The sequence below is a fragment of the Juglans regia genome, chromosome 3 (assembly GCF_001411555.2).
Source record: "Juglans regia cultivar Chandler chromosome 3, Walnut 2.0, whole genome shotgun sequence".
Lineage (NCBI taxonomy): Eukaryota > Viridiplantae > Streptophyta > Magnoliopsida > Fagales > Juglandaceae > Juglans > Juglans regia.
Window position 1 is genome coordinate 11990295 of NC_049903.1, and position 14195 is coordinate 12004489.

General features: G+C 34.6%; 2 protein-coding genes across 2 annotated transcripts; one reads left to right on the plus strand and one right to left on the minus strand.

The window, feature by feature from the left end:
* Positions 1-6436: 6436 nt before the first annotated feature.
* On the minus strand, positions 6437-9241 carry LOC108988617. Its single transcript, XM_018961930.2, has 4 exons — positions 8482-9241; positions 7784-7921; positions 7184-7270; positions 6437-6806 (listed from the first exon to the last, which is right to left on the minus strand). The coding sequence occupies exons 1-4, from the start codon at positions 9010-9012 to the stop codon at positions 6711-6713; spliced, it is 852 nt and encodes a 283-aa protein (XP_018817475.1). The 5' UTR covers positions 9013-9241; the 3' UTR covers positions 6437-6710.
* A 434-nt stretch (positions 9242-9675) lies between these two features.
* Positions 9676-11751, plus strand: LOC108988618. Its single transcript, XM_018961931.2, has 4 exons — positions 9676-10131; positions 10487-10633; positions 11025-11105; positions 11320-11751. Exons 1-4 carry the CDS (start codon positions 9823-9825, stop codon positions 11539-11541), a joined length of 759 nt encoding a protein of 252 aa, XP_018817476.1. The 5' UTR covers positions 9676-9822; the 3' UTR covers positions 11542-11751.
* Positions 11752-14195: the final 2444 nt, after the last annotated feature.

A 14195-nucleotide genomic window follows, 5' to 3' on the forward strand; every position in this document is an offset into this window, starting at 1 on the left:
ACTAGAAATGATGCATCGGAGTTAGTTCCTAGACTAGAAAATTACATCATTGGGACTAAATGGATCTTTAAAAATAAGTTCGATGAGCATGGAACCATTATGAGAAATAAAGCAAGGCTGAGGGTACACACAAGTGGAGGGGATTGACTTTGATGAAACATTTGCCCCTGTGGCTCGATTGGAATTCGTCTGCATTCTCCTTGCACTTGTTTGTCATCTAGAGTTCAAATTATATCAAATGGATGTCGGGAGTGCATTCTTAAATGGAGTATTACAAGAAGAGGTATATGTAGAACAACCTAAAGATTTTATTAATCACCTCTATCTTGAATATGTGTACAAGTTAAAGAAGGTTCTCTATGGACTGAAACAAGCACATCGTGCATGGTATGAAAGATTGACAACATACTTACTTGATCAAGGCTTCACTAGAGGACAAGCCGATAGGACTCTTTTCATAAGAAAATCAGGTAAGCAACTCTTAATTGCTCAAATCTATGTTGAAGATATTGTTTTTGGAGTAACACTTGAGTCTCTTGCATATGATTTTGCAAATGAAATGAAGTCAAAATTTGAAATGAGCATGATTGGTGAGTTAAATTTTTTCTTGAGTATTCAAGTAAAACAAAGTAAAGAAAGAACTTTTATCTCACAGTCGAAGTATACTAGAGATCTTGTTAAGAAGTTTGGAATGGAAGGAAAAATCAATGCTCGCACTCCCATGAGCACATTAGTAAAAATTAACACAGATTCTACAGGTAAAAACATTGATCCTACTCCTTATAAAAGCATGATAGGAAGTCTATTATATATCACATCAAGTAGACTCAATATTGCTTTTAGTGTTGGTGTTTGTACTAGATTTCAAGCTAATCCTAAAGAATCTCATCTTACAGTAATAAAAATAATCATATTTACTAAATTGCAACTGTTGATTATGGGATATGATATGCTAAAGACACTAAAATAACACTAGTTGGTTATTCGGATATTGATTGGGCTGGGAATGCTAATGATAGGAAAATACTACTGGATAATATTTTTATGTAGGTGGGAATTTTGTAGCTTGGATGAGCAAAAAGCAAAACTCTATTTCTTTATCTACTGCTGAAGCCGAATACATAGCTGCAAGGCGTTGTTGTACACAGCTACAACGGATGTAAAAGATGCTTGAAAACTATGGTTTTTCTCAAGATACTATGACTATTTATTGTGATAATTCAAGTGCTGTTAGTATTTCAAAAAATCATATTCAACACTCTAAACCAAGCACATTGACATTATACATCATTTTATTAGAGACTTGGTTGAGTCTAAGATAGTATCTTTGGAACATGTGGCTACTGAAGATCAATTGGCTAACTTATTTACAAAACCTTTAGATGGTCTAAGGTTTGAGTTTCTAAGGAAAGCCATTGGTGTGTGTGATATTAAGTGAGAGGCATTTCATTTTATTAGTCTAGGACATGCAATTTTGTGCTTTTCATTTATGTTTCTATTTTCAGTTTTTTTATATATAAAAAAAATATTATATAATATGAAAAATACAATATAAATTCTGTTTGGAAGTTCTAAATTATTTTTGGAAAGTGCATATTTGATATGCCAAAGTTTTGAGCACATATGTTCTCATAAAACAAATTATTGAACTTATGCATCTCTTTACGTTGTGCATACTAAACCTATGGGTCATCTTGACAAGGTTCTTTTACAAGCGCTGTGAGGAACTTATATGTATGATAATTATAATTAAATTCTATATTTATTATTGAGTTGCTCACCATAGAGGGATTTCATGCCTTGAACTAACTAATCCTAGTTGAACCTAGTACAATAATAAAGGGATCTCCCCTTGTAGGTTGATCCATATAGAAAAAGTCAGTGTTGAATCATTACGGAAAAAAGACAAACACCCTACACAGATCTGTCTCTTAAGTCCTTATAGAAATAATCGTTGCTCAAATCATTGTAGAAAAAGATGAGTAACAAAAATGGACATAAAAAGGGAGTTGTGCAAACTAGTATTTGGAGGATATACTCATGTATCTAGGCCCTAGCATAAAGTTTGGCTTTTGAGATGAGTGACAATCTCTTGGAAGCATCTATAAGAAGAAAATACTCATGAATAATATTATCAAAAATATAATTGAAGAGAAAAATAATTAAAGAGTTACTCTTCTATATAAGTTTGTTCACTCACACACTCACATAAAATTTGATATTAATGATCTTATGAGTTGTGAACATCCATAGTGATTGTTGCAAATAAGAAGGTGTACACTATTATATTTTGTTTGTGAGTAACACTATGTTTAAACTAAGATGCATCAAAACATGTTACTTTCTCCATTGCTTATATATGTCAAAATAAAAATTTTTATTAAATATTTTATTTTATTTTTCTAATCTTTATTTATTTTGGTTTATATAAAATAAATATAAAAATATGAAATATATTTAATAATTTTATTTTTGAGGTATGGGTCAGTGTTGAGCATGTGTGATGTTGAATTAGAAGTCTGGGAAGTGTTTTTGTTTTAATGGGATAGGTCCCAGTGGAACGCTAAGCCAGAGTGCATAAACACGGCTTTTAGTCACTTAAGTGACTTAAAGGACACTCGTCCAGCCCTCTTTCCCAACATTAGTTCTCCTTTTCTTGCGATAACACACTCACGGCACCTTCATCCCTTATCTCTAGTCCTACACGCATGGCACATCCCCTTATCAATTTCGTGTTTCTCGTGATTAAAATCCAGAACTAATAAATCTAATCTACATCCCTTCATCACGATGAGGTTTCTATCTCAATCAAATATCTTTCCTTCTCAAAGTCTAGGGTTCGACGTATATATATTTTTGGAGATTGGGTTGTTGAATTTTTTCATGTAAAATCGTGGCTTGGATTGTTGTTGGGTTATGTATTCATTCACTCATATGAGTACATTATTCTATATTATGTATGTGTTGAGGATGATTTTTGGTGGGTTGTGGCATTCTTGATTTCGGTTTTTACCTAATGCGCATTAAGTGTTTGAGTTTATTCCTCAATCGAGTCACACTTCTTAGAATGTTGTAGTCTATGTGGAAGATGAATTAATATCGAGGGATTTATAATGTCCTATTCTTCCTTGTTCTCGGATTCTTTCAATTTTGATCTTGGCTATTTTTATCCTGATCTTGTTGGCATGATGATTCAGATGAGGTTCAAAGAAAGAGTAAAGAAAAAAGAAAAGTGAGGACTCCTTAAGTGAGTACGAGTCTGGGCCAGAACAAGTGCAGCTAGGAGAGACTTCAGCTCCTTCTCCTCCTCCGCCCGTAACTGCACCATCAGATGATAGTTTTGAACACTTCACAACTGTTGAAGCCGAGACTGCATACAAAACTACATTCTCCAAAAGACCTATTTTGGGTGAACACGAGGTAAGCATCAATGATTTTCCTATGGATGACTTTCAACTCATTCGTCGCATTTTCACTGAACGAGGTTGGGAAAAACTCACTCACTCCTCTCCCACACCTTGTATTGAAGTAGTCCGTGAATTTTATTCAAATATTGCACACTTCAACCTTGATGATCATAGCATTATTTCCATTGTTCGGGGAACACAAATTGAGATATCCCCTGCTATTCTTAGAGAACTTTTTGATCTTCCTGAGGTGGAAGCACCGATGTATCCTTATAAGGGCATGGGAGCCCCCACAAAGACTGCCATACGTAATCTATTTGTTGGCCCTGGTGGCCCAAAGTGGCATGCTAAAACCCATAGGCTTCCTCTGAATCATATGCTTCCTCAATTAATTAGGCTGCTTGCACAAATTGTGCTAACTAATTTTTGCCCAGCGCAATGAAATCACACTAGAAAGAGCTTATTTCATGTATGTTTTGCCTACTGGAGTCTCAATTGATTTCCCTCGTCATGTTATAGACATCATTCACCGCTCTCATGTGGAAAAAGAGCTAAATCTGCCTTTTAGCAGCTTAATCACTAAATTGGCTATAAAAGTCAAAGTCCTCTTAGAAACAATGGGCCTACAATGAAGGTGGTTGGTTCTATCTCAGCTCTTACAATAGTTAAGTCTGAGGCAGTGATTACTAAGAACAAACACCCCACTACTAAGTTTGCTTCTTCACCTCCTGAGCCTTCCATACCTATTGCTCAAGTTCTTGAGCAGATCACTCTTTTCTTCCAAAAGCTTGATACATTCACTGCTAAATGGGAGGCGAATCAGTCCAAATTAGAGCAGTCAGTAGCCGTTGTACGTTCTAATTACAACCAAGCCAATAATAGACTGGTTCAGCTTTCTTTGGATATGCAACAAGTAATGGAACATGTAGCTGGTTTAGATGAAGAGTGATAAAACCCATGGCTGATTGTTGACAAAAAGGGAGAGAAAAAGTTAAGGGGGAGCAGCAAAAGAAGGAAGAAGTTGAGGGGGAGCAGCAGCACAATAGCAGCAACAGCAGAAAATCTATCCTTATTATCTTTTGTTATTTATTATTCTCAGTTTTTCTTTTTCTTTTTTTTTTTTTTTTTTTTTTTTTTTTGCAATGTAATTCAGACAATATGTTTTATTCATTGGGTTAAATTTTATTCTGGTGATACGTAGAACTTGTTTAACCCTAGTGATACTTAGAACTTGTTTAACCCTGACAGTATCTTCGAGTTTCTAAGTAAGTAGTTTTTCTGAATTATGATTGTTTAGAAGTTTCTGCTGTTTGTTTTTTTTTTTTTTTTTTTGGCTGTTGTTTGGTTTCAAGGAATTTACATTCATCATGCTAGTTTTGTCACCAATCCGCCAAAGGGGAAGATTGTAAATACAAGATTTTGACTAGAACTAGGTGACTAAAATGATCAGATTTATCCTATCATTGTGTTTGTAATTATGAATGAATGTAAAATATTTATTGACTCTATCTATAATATTATTAAGTTTATCTAGAAGTCATAGAGTTTGTTTAGATAAGTCAGTTATGTGAAAATCGAGTCCATAAGGACCTACACTTGTCCAGAACAAAAGTTGAACTAGAATCAGTTACCGCAGTAAAGAGTTATCACGAAATGTTAGCAACTCATCAGGAGACATCTTCGCAACATACTAAATTCATCAGCAGAGTCCTACCTCAACTGGAACTCTTTCCAGACTTTATATTTAAAGGAATACAAGTTATTAATTATCTAAGGAGTTTTTAGTGAGAAAATACAGAGAATATATTTTGTGTGCTTAAGAGAGAAAATGAATTTTCTCCTTGTTTTTCATCTCTCCTTGGTGTGATCATGCTCCAAGTTAGAGGATCGTTGATTGGATTTCAGCCACAGGAGAAAATGCAATATTTGAATATCGCCAGAGGTTCTAGCTGCTACTGCAATAGAAGACAAACGGGTCGTTTGTCTGGTCAAGTAAAAGAATCAATTGACAAAGGTTTTGTAATTAAGAACTTACTTGTAATTTGATTTTCAAATAATAAAATTGAATTTTTTGGATTTGGCTACCCCATAAGATTTTACCTTTAAAGAATTCTTTAAAGGGTTTCCCTTCATCACCAATTTTTGTTTCATGCAATTTATTTATTTACTTTACATGTTCATTTTTTTAAATAATTGCAATATTGAGATCTAACAAATTTGTTCAAGTGGATTGGTGAATATCTCCATGAATACACAAGGGTACTTGGGTAATTTCATAAATAACTAATAAGTGTAGTATAATAAGTTAGTAACACATAATGCTAATTTACTAAAGTATAATAACATGTAATTAGACACTATAAATAAGTTTAGTATAAAAATAAGTTATAAATGACTATAGAAATTTGTAAGTCCACAAATAAGTCTAGTCTAGTATAAAAATAAGTATAAAAATTTGAAAGCCTACAAAAATGTTTTGTTTAAAAATGGGTTAAATATGAAGCTATAAAAACCCAAAAAAAAACTCAAATATGACTCCGCTCCTACAAATCGAAGTAGGAATTGGATTGGAGCCTATACAAGTCGAAGTCGGAGTTCGAGTTAGGATTTAAACTCTGATAAAGTTAAAATCAGAGTCGGATTTAGGAGATTCTAATTCTGATTGGATCGGTGCTCATCCATATTCCTTTGGTAGGAACGAAATTATGAGGGCGACTTTTTCAGCTCACTTCTATATCTCTTCCAAGACTAATTATAAAGTATATTCAATTTCATATATTTACGGCCTATTTGTGCACATCACAAGTGCATATGACTACAACCTCGTTTGGATACACAGATGAGATGAGATAAAAGTTGAAAATTGAATAAAATATTATTAAATATTATCTTTTAATATTATTTTTATTTTAAAATTTGAAAAGTTAAATTATTTATTATATCTTGTGTGAGTGTTTAGAAAAATTATAATAATTAGATGAGTTGAGATGGTTTGTGTAATCGGCTAACTATAAAATAAACACTGTCTCTCTTGAAAACCTATTATATTTTCTGAGGGGGGTAAAATGTAAAGAAAGAATCAATGAGGCATAGAGTTCAGCTACATATGCTAGCTTCCTCTATGCTCTATGGTCATGGACGTCTACAAATTTAGGAAAATTACAAAGGCAGGCATATATAATTCAAATAAATTAAAAATGGAAGGAATGATCATGAATCCGAAAAGTTTTTCAAGCTCCCCCCAGTTTGCAGTACTAGTGGAAAATGTGGTGAGTAAATTGGGAAGGCCAGGGCTCGGGTCGATCATGACGGCGGGCCCTCGCTTCCGACGGCTACTGTGAATTCTTCCCAGCATTTCTGCGCGGAATCCTTGTTATCCAACATCGTATTTATGAGAGCCTGTCATGCATGCATGTGTTATACGTACATCCATCATATATATTTATATGTAGAAATCTAATTAAGAACCATACATATTTGTGAATTTAATTCCTTTTTCCAGAAGGATATATATACGCACGTACGAGTCATTATAATTCAAGGCTTGCAGAGAAAACCTGAGCATTTTAATCTGCCATTAAGCTTTTAGTTAATTGGACATGATGATGATCTGCGATGGTCAAATGAGGCAACCTCGGCCGGCAAGTTAATTTGATTTCTAAGAGGTACAGTACTTTGCATGAACTTAATTCTGTTTTTGTCCTACTTTATTTTCATTGTTCTTTTATTATGTACTTAAGTTACGTACTGAACTTGAAGATATGATATTGACATACCGAGTAAAGAGGAACTCGAAAATCTGCAATTTTATTCTCACTTTGACCGCAGATACAATTGTATTGTAAGGCTTCTTCCCATCTTCCCTGTACAAGTAGCTGAGATCAATTATATGTAAAAATATGAAGAATACGTACCGTATACGTACTGGTTTCCGTACGTGTTTTTCCCTCACGATTACCTCATGCAATGGATTAATATTTTAATTTTCTTCTAATTTCCTTTAATTGATCATTGTCCTTTGATCTCGGACCTGCTAGGATTAAACCAACCTTTTTTCTTTTCTTATGATCTTTACAGTTCGTATTTTCTGATAAATAAGAAATGTTTTAGTCATAAATATTTTTCATAAAAATATACTCACAAATTGACATAATTTAATATATTAGAACATTAAATTGTAAATCTAATTTTATTTTAAAATAGATCTAACATATCATATAAGTAATATCAATTTATGAATTTCTTTTTATGAAATTTCTTTGTCATGACTGTAACGTGACTTCTCAATGTATAAAGTGATTATGAGGCCCTCAAAGACGTGTAAAAACCATCAAGACTTCAAATAATATTATTTTTATTGCCGAATTTAGACATACCAGACAGATGAGAACTTCAACCAATGCCATCTCCACATAAAATTTAGACTCTTCACCAACGCACTCCGTTAATGTATTTTTCAGTAGTCTCACTGCGTCATTATCCTTTCCAGATTTCACCATCCACATTGCCTCCTTCTACATAGTTGTGAAGAAAAACAGTTGTTACACAATGAGAAAATGCGGTAAGAATCACCTCTAACTCGAATGGTATCCAAGTGTAGTTACTATATATCCAAATAGTTACAATCTCATGTACCACATCAAGCTTGATGAATTTATTTTTGTGTAATATCTTTGTGTCTAAAGTATTTCTCTATTACATATACACATGCACATAGAGAGAGAAAGAGAGAGAGAGAGAGAGATCAGTCAAGCAAGGTGAGCCAAAATGGGCACTTGGTGCACCCAGATGTTAATTAAGCAGTCTCATTCAATTATTCTTATTTAACCACTAGCTTTTTTAAATCTTAATGTCCAAAAAATCAAGTACTGAGTTTATTGGGGCCGATAATACAGACAACACGAAGAAATGTATTTTTAGCTTGTGAAGGGTTAGGATAGATCAAGTCAAAACAATTTTCTATGGTATTTTAGCACCAGATCATTTTAGTTTGCATAGACTGTTAAACAGACTATATATAGCTGGATAGCCGGGTAGATCATGTATGCAAGTTGTAATGAGCAGAGATGTAAACCTTAAGGACAGCAGCCTGCTCCCTTGAAATTTTTTTATCACCTTTCAGCTTGAAATTAGCGGCGGGCTTCTTTTGACTTGAATAGACACTGATCATATCCGACAAGTATTTCAGGGCTTCACCGCCCTCTGGGTAGATAGCACGGCTAATGCAAACCACTTCACGTTTCTTCTGATTGTTGCAAATTGCCATGGCTTTAGGGCTCTTCATACAGCTGCAACTGATGATACCAAGAGCACAAGCCAACATCAGAGACGCGGCCCCCACGGTCCCAGCTCGCACAACTTTGTTGTCACTCTCATCATTCCTCCAAGGTGTTGGGTTCCTATTCATGGCACAAACTATGGGACTGAATGCATGCCCGAGCCGGCGGTAGATGCACAGGTTAGTGTTACTAAGTGAAAGGGATGTAGGGCTAAAGCTGAGGTGAGGCCTGGTTATTACCCTTGAGGCGCCATTAACAGGAAAATTTGGGATGCGCAGGGTTAGACCGGGCAGGTGGCCATGGCGGTGGCAAAGTGCAGATTCCATGTTGCAGTTTCGGCTTTCAGGAATTAGAACCTAATTGGCCTATATTACATTGTAGCAATAAGCTGGTTACAGCTACTTATTGATGGACACAAGTTGCATGGAATAGCCATCACTGACACGACCTGCCTTTTAGGCATTTAAGTAAGGTATCGGTTAACAGCTTTAAACCAAAGTCTCATCATCTAACTGGCAAGGCATATTTTCACGCATTCTAATAGTTAGGAGATTGAACGTGTTACACACGTTCGAGGAAGGATTTTGGCTAGGAGACATCTCAAATGGAAAAGATTCATGTATTATTACTGGTGTGGCCATATTCATGGCCATCTTCAACTCTCCAAGAAGTTGCACAACATAGTAAATTACGCCTTTTTTTTATCTGCTTAATTCTAGCCTAAGTATGCCTTTTTCTCCCTCTTGTTCCACGCGGAACTGGCAGGCATTTGGAATAAAGCTTTGCTTAAAACACAAGAATTTCCTTTGGAAACATGGGCAAAGTTATTACTTCTTTTGTAGGAGAGGAACAAAACTTTCTTTAAAGTTTGAAATTAGATGCCTGAAAATGCTCAAGATTCTTTAACCACCTTGCAAGTTAGTATTCGGAACCATTACATATCCTTTCACAAGCTACTAATACATGAGTCCTCCATCGTCTCCCTTAACTTGCTCACACGATACGTCCGACTGTGCTTGATCAGCTACAGATTAAGAAGAAATTATTCCTCGTGAAAATTCAAATACAAAGATTAATATTGGTGATAACCAATAAAATGCCTCGATTATAAGCTTTGAGATAATTCACATCATCACATGGCAAACCCTTTCAGAAATTTCTCCATAAAAGATAAATATGGAGCAATGGCAGCAACTGCAACCGTACCCATTGTCATCTTTGCAAGCGTTTATGTAGCATGGTGTTATGTAAGTCGTGCTTTTAAAAATAATCAACCAGTTCTTTCGAAATCCACAACCATTGGAATGCTCCATGGTGGCAAACTAGCCTTGAAGAGACTGCTTGATTATCACCATGCCCGAGCGGATGCGAAGGTGTTGGATGAGGCTGCCAATGAGTTAAAGACTGCACTTGGAGATGCATATCTAGATTTCTGGAATCTGAAGGTTAGGCCTCTATCTCTAGTACCTTGATCATCTTGCACACTTTTCAATCAAACTTGTATAAATTGCCAAATATTTTAGTTCTTAATTCAGGTACAAGATGAACTTCACCAAACTTACATGAGCTTTCTCCCCCATATATCCCATAGTTTTTGAAACGATATTATATAGAAGCAAAGCTAATTTCTGATTCGTTCCTTATGATTCGTCTGGTATATACATAATATGGTGTAATTTTCTCTAAATTCACTAGACTAATACATCTTCAGAAAGCTTTGTTTTCTATTTAAAGATATTTAAGAATCTTGTAATTTGAGGTATAATATGATTTTGTGAGCGTCCTGTATTTTCGTTGAAGTGTACTGTGGCAAAGCTGGAAATGAGCGGAAAAGAAGATGAGGCAGTGACAATGCTAGAAACTGCATTTCGAGAGGCCCAGAAGCAGAGGAAACCACATGAAGCCTACGAGATTGAAATGTCGCTCGTCGAAATGCTTATATACAAGGTGTTAAACTCAAACTGATCTGCAAACAAGCACCCTCACCCCTTTCATGAATATGCTCCCTAGCCTGCAGCTTAATTTCCCAATATATATATAAGAGTAATCATCTTACGTACAGTTGTGAAATGTAAAAGTATCGTATAATTATTTTAAAAAAAAATAAATAAAATTTATTATTAAAAAATTATTACTTTTTTATATAAATCTTATATTTATTTATTTTTTAAATAATTATACAATATTTATTTACGACTGTAACTATTTATCTATATACAATAACAAAGCAACGATGATTGCACTGTTTCAAGGGACATATCTCCGTACGTTTCATAAATACTCTAATTATGTATAAAAAGAAAAAACTTTTCTTTTGTCTGATCTTCTTCTTCTTCAGGGAGAGTTTGAAAAGGCTTATAGTCGCGAATGCTTGTCAAGTCATGAAGAAATTTCAGACGCACGCCGTCCATTATACAAGGTATTTTCTGCTAGTACTCTATCTGGCATCATTTTAATGATCAGCAGTATCTGCTAATTAACATGCTGGCATTAAATATATAATTGTTTAACGTACAAGTGAATTAGACATAACAAAATGTTTTCCAGCCATCTAATATTGTTATGTCATAAAATGATTATAATTAGAGCGTGATAAATAAAGAGATGATGAGTAAAATTTCTGATCATCACAGGCTGTTCTTCACATCTTGTTGGGGCACTCAGAGGATCTAGCCTTTAAATGTTGGAAAGATTTTAAGAGTCTTCGGAAACTCTTTCTGTTGCAGCCAACTCTGAAGGAAGAACAAATCCACAAAATTGTTTCCAGTTTTGAAGAGTTCAAGAAGGTAATCAACTTGCTCAAAGAAGATATTAGAAGGCTCGCGCGAGAAAAGCAGTACAGATCAAATAAATAAACGATCGATCCATGGTATTATTGTACGTACGTGCTGCATGGAGTACGTATATAGTAGTGTAAGAAATACGATATTATGGATTAATCCCTTTCCTACTACTACTTTAGCTTTTATCTTATCTTTGTCGGTTCTTCTCTAGCTGTGCATGGGGCCCGGGGTGGAGTACGATCTTCAAAAGTTGAGAAAGTAGCTGTGAATTAAAAAAGACAAAACCAGCGCTTAATCTCATCATGTATATATTCTCATAATTTTTTATATCATCATATTTTAAATTGAGGGTAATAATTCTATAAAATTTTGTTATTTTTATAAATTATTTTATAAAATTATCCCTCATTTTAACCGGCCAGTTAGGTAAAAGATTGTAAAAATGATCGTGTATATAATCTATTTATCCTTAGTATCTTTTCCAAAAAAAGTTTTAAAATGAGTTTTATACAATTTATCCAATATCTAATATTATTCAAGAGATTCACACTACAACAAAAATTCCTTTTTGGGATGATTTTTATTTGGAATGAAATGAAAATTATCCTAAAAAATGAGATGAAGGGACAAAATTCAAATTTTGTTCTAAAAAAACTATGAAAGGTTTTTACCATTCGAATATGTTCAAACGGTATATGTAGAGATGAAAAGTAAAATAAAATAATTGTTCAAACATTAAAAAAAAAAAAAAAGCATTTGAACAAAATAAAATAAACATTCGAACGGATATTATATATGGTCGAACGATAATTTAGAACGTTAAGTGAGAAGATTTAGTGGGACATTGACTTAACGTTCGAATAACATACAATAACGTTTAAACGTCAACGCTAATATATGTTCGAACACATATTATATATGATCGAACGGTAAATTGGAAGGTTAAGTCACAAAATTTAGAGGAAAATTGAGTTATCATTCAAACATATTACTATACCGTTCAAATTAATATGTTAATCAATGTTCAAACGTAAAATACAAAATTTGAATGGTAATTTATTGTAGAAATATATCTGGTGGGAATGGAGAAACGTCCGAATGGTATATATTCTGCTCGAACGGTGTCATTGATTTTATTAAAGATTTCAATTAAAGAACATATATATATATATATAAAATAGAAATCAACAGTTAATTTAGAAAAAAAAAAGAGATCATTCATAATTAAATTAATTTTACAAAACACAAAATGTTGTCTATGCAAAAAAAAAATACAAATAAAAGATATAGAGATGGGTGTGTCTCTACTAACCCAACTCTCTAACAACTTCCTAGGCGTGTCTCTAACTGTGTTAGTCGAGTACTGATCATGATCTACGTCACATATATGCCATCAATTTCTGTACATAAGTCAGATATGTTAGCATTAATCTTTATACGTAAGTCGGAGATAATACTACGGATCTCCGTATGCACTACATCATGAATCCCCTCTTATGTCTGTGGGTGGATCTCTGCACGAGATATATCTGCAATCTCATCACGAGTAGCAGTGCATGATGCCTCGGCCTGCGTGGATGTCTCACCGACCGATACTCCACGATCTGTAGGGTGTGCATCTCCATGAGTATCGACTGGCTCTAGAATCACGAAGACGAAGTCTCAAGTGTCCAATACTTCGTGACTGGGTGGAGGAGTTGATCAGTACAATTGGCTCTCGGAAACGCTCAACAATATCTGGCAAGACACCAGCATGCAGCAAAAATCATGTGATCAAGATCTTGAAGGGCAATATATCCATCGTAATGTATGAAGCCTATAATCGAACTCTAGTGAATATATAACCTACTAGGTCGATAGGTACCCCACGAGCGACGCGTATCATAAATTTTTTCCGATCTATGCCAACATCTGTCTTGTGCTGCCGAAGATCAATATTGTTAGCGATGATTAAATTCATGATCTTGAAGAAGCCAGATAAATCAACATGTTTAATGCTCTTCTTCCCATTATAGGGAGAGACATCTAGACCAACAACCAACTGTCTTATCTCATGATCAACGAGGTCATCGAGTCCATCTCTATTAGAGCCCTAATCCTCAATCGTCTCCTCATCCTCAATCGTCTCCTCATCAGCTGTAGACTCCCTAGGCATCACGTTCAGATATGCAATGCGCAAATGTGGGATACCAATGAAATCAACAAGTCTGTCCGCTGAAGATATAAATGAAGCTCCCCATACGGAGATCGTGTATGCTTCATCGTCATCTCGATTGAAACTATCGAGCTCTCTATAAAACTCAGAGGCGATGTCGATATAGGAAACAAAGTCTCATGCTTCATCCTTCTGGTCAAGGATTGGTGTCCAACCACGCTCGATAAAGACGGATGTCAAGGACCAACCATCCTAGAGAAGATCCTGAAAGTCAAATATCTTCACTTGACGCTATAATAAAATCGTCCTGTCTCGATATGATTCACTGGAAGGTTGCTCTGGTATGCTACACTTCCTTCCCCTAGAAGACATTGTCAACTTGAAACTTAAAAATTAAAAAAATTAGTTATAAAATATGATACATAAACCTTCACAAAATTATATATTGATTAATATAATTTAAAAATATTTTGTGTTATACCGTTCAATCGAATTACTAGGCATACGAATGTTACATCAATTCGAACGGTTACATAACCATTCAAACAATATTGAGAGGACTAACTCGCTC

What these genes read in the sequence shown, in the direction of transcription:
- LOC108988618 (XM_018961931.2), top strand. Translation starts at nt 9,823, where the DNA reads ATGGCAAACCCTTTCAGAAATTTCTCCATAAAAGATAAATATGGAGCA. An exon ending in TAGATTTCTGGAATCTGAAG is followed by an intron (nt 10,132 to 10,486) that starts GTTAGGCCTCTA and finishes TTTTCGTTGAAG; the next exon opens with TGTACTGTGGCAAAGCTGGA. An exon ending in TCGAAATGCTTATATACAAG is followed by an intron (nt 10,634 to 11,024) that starts GTGTTAAACTCA and finishes CTTCTTCTTCAG; the next exon opens with GGAGAGTTTGAAAAGGCTTA.
- LOC108988617 (XM_018961930.2), bottom strand. Translation starts at nt 9,012, where the DNA reads ATGGAATCTGCACTTTGCCACCGCCATGGCCACCTGCCCGGTCTAACC. An exon ending in AGCAGGCTGCTGTCCTTAAG is followed by an intron (nt 7,922 to 8,481) that starts GTTTACATCTCT and finishes ACAACTATGTAG; the next exon opens with AAGGAGGCAATGTGGATGGT. An exon ending in TTCGAGTTCCTCTTTACTCG is followed by an intron (nt 6,807 to 7,183) that starts GTATGTCAATAT and finishes CATGCATGACAG; the next exon opens with GCTCTCATAAATACGATGTT.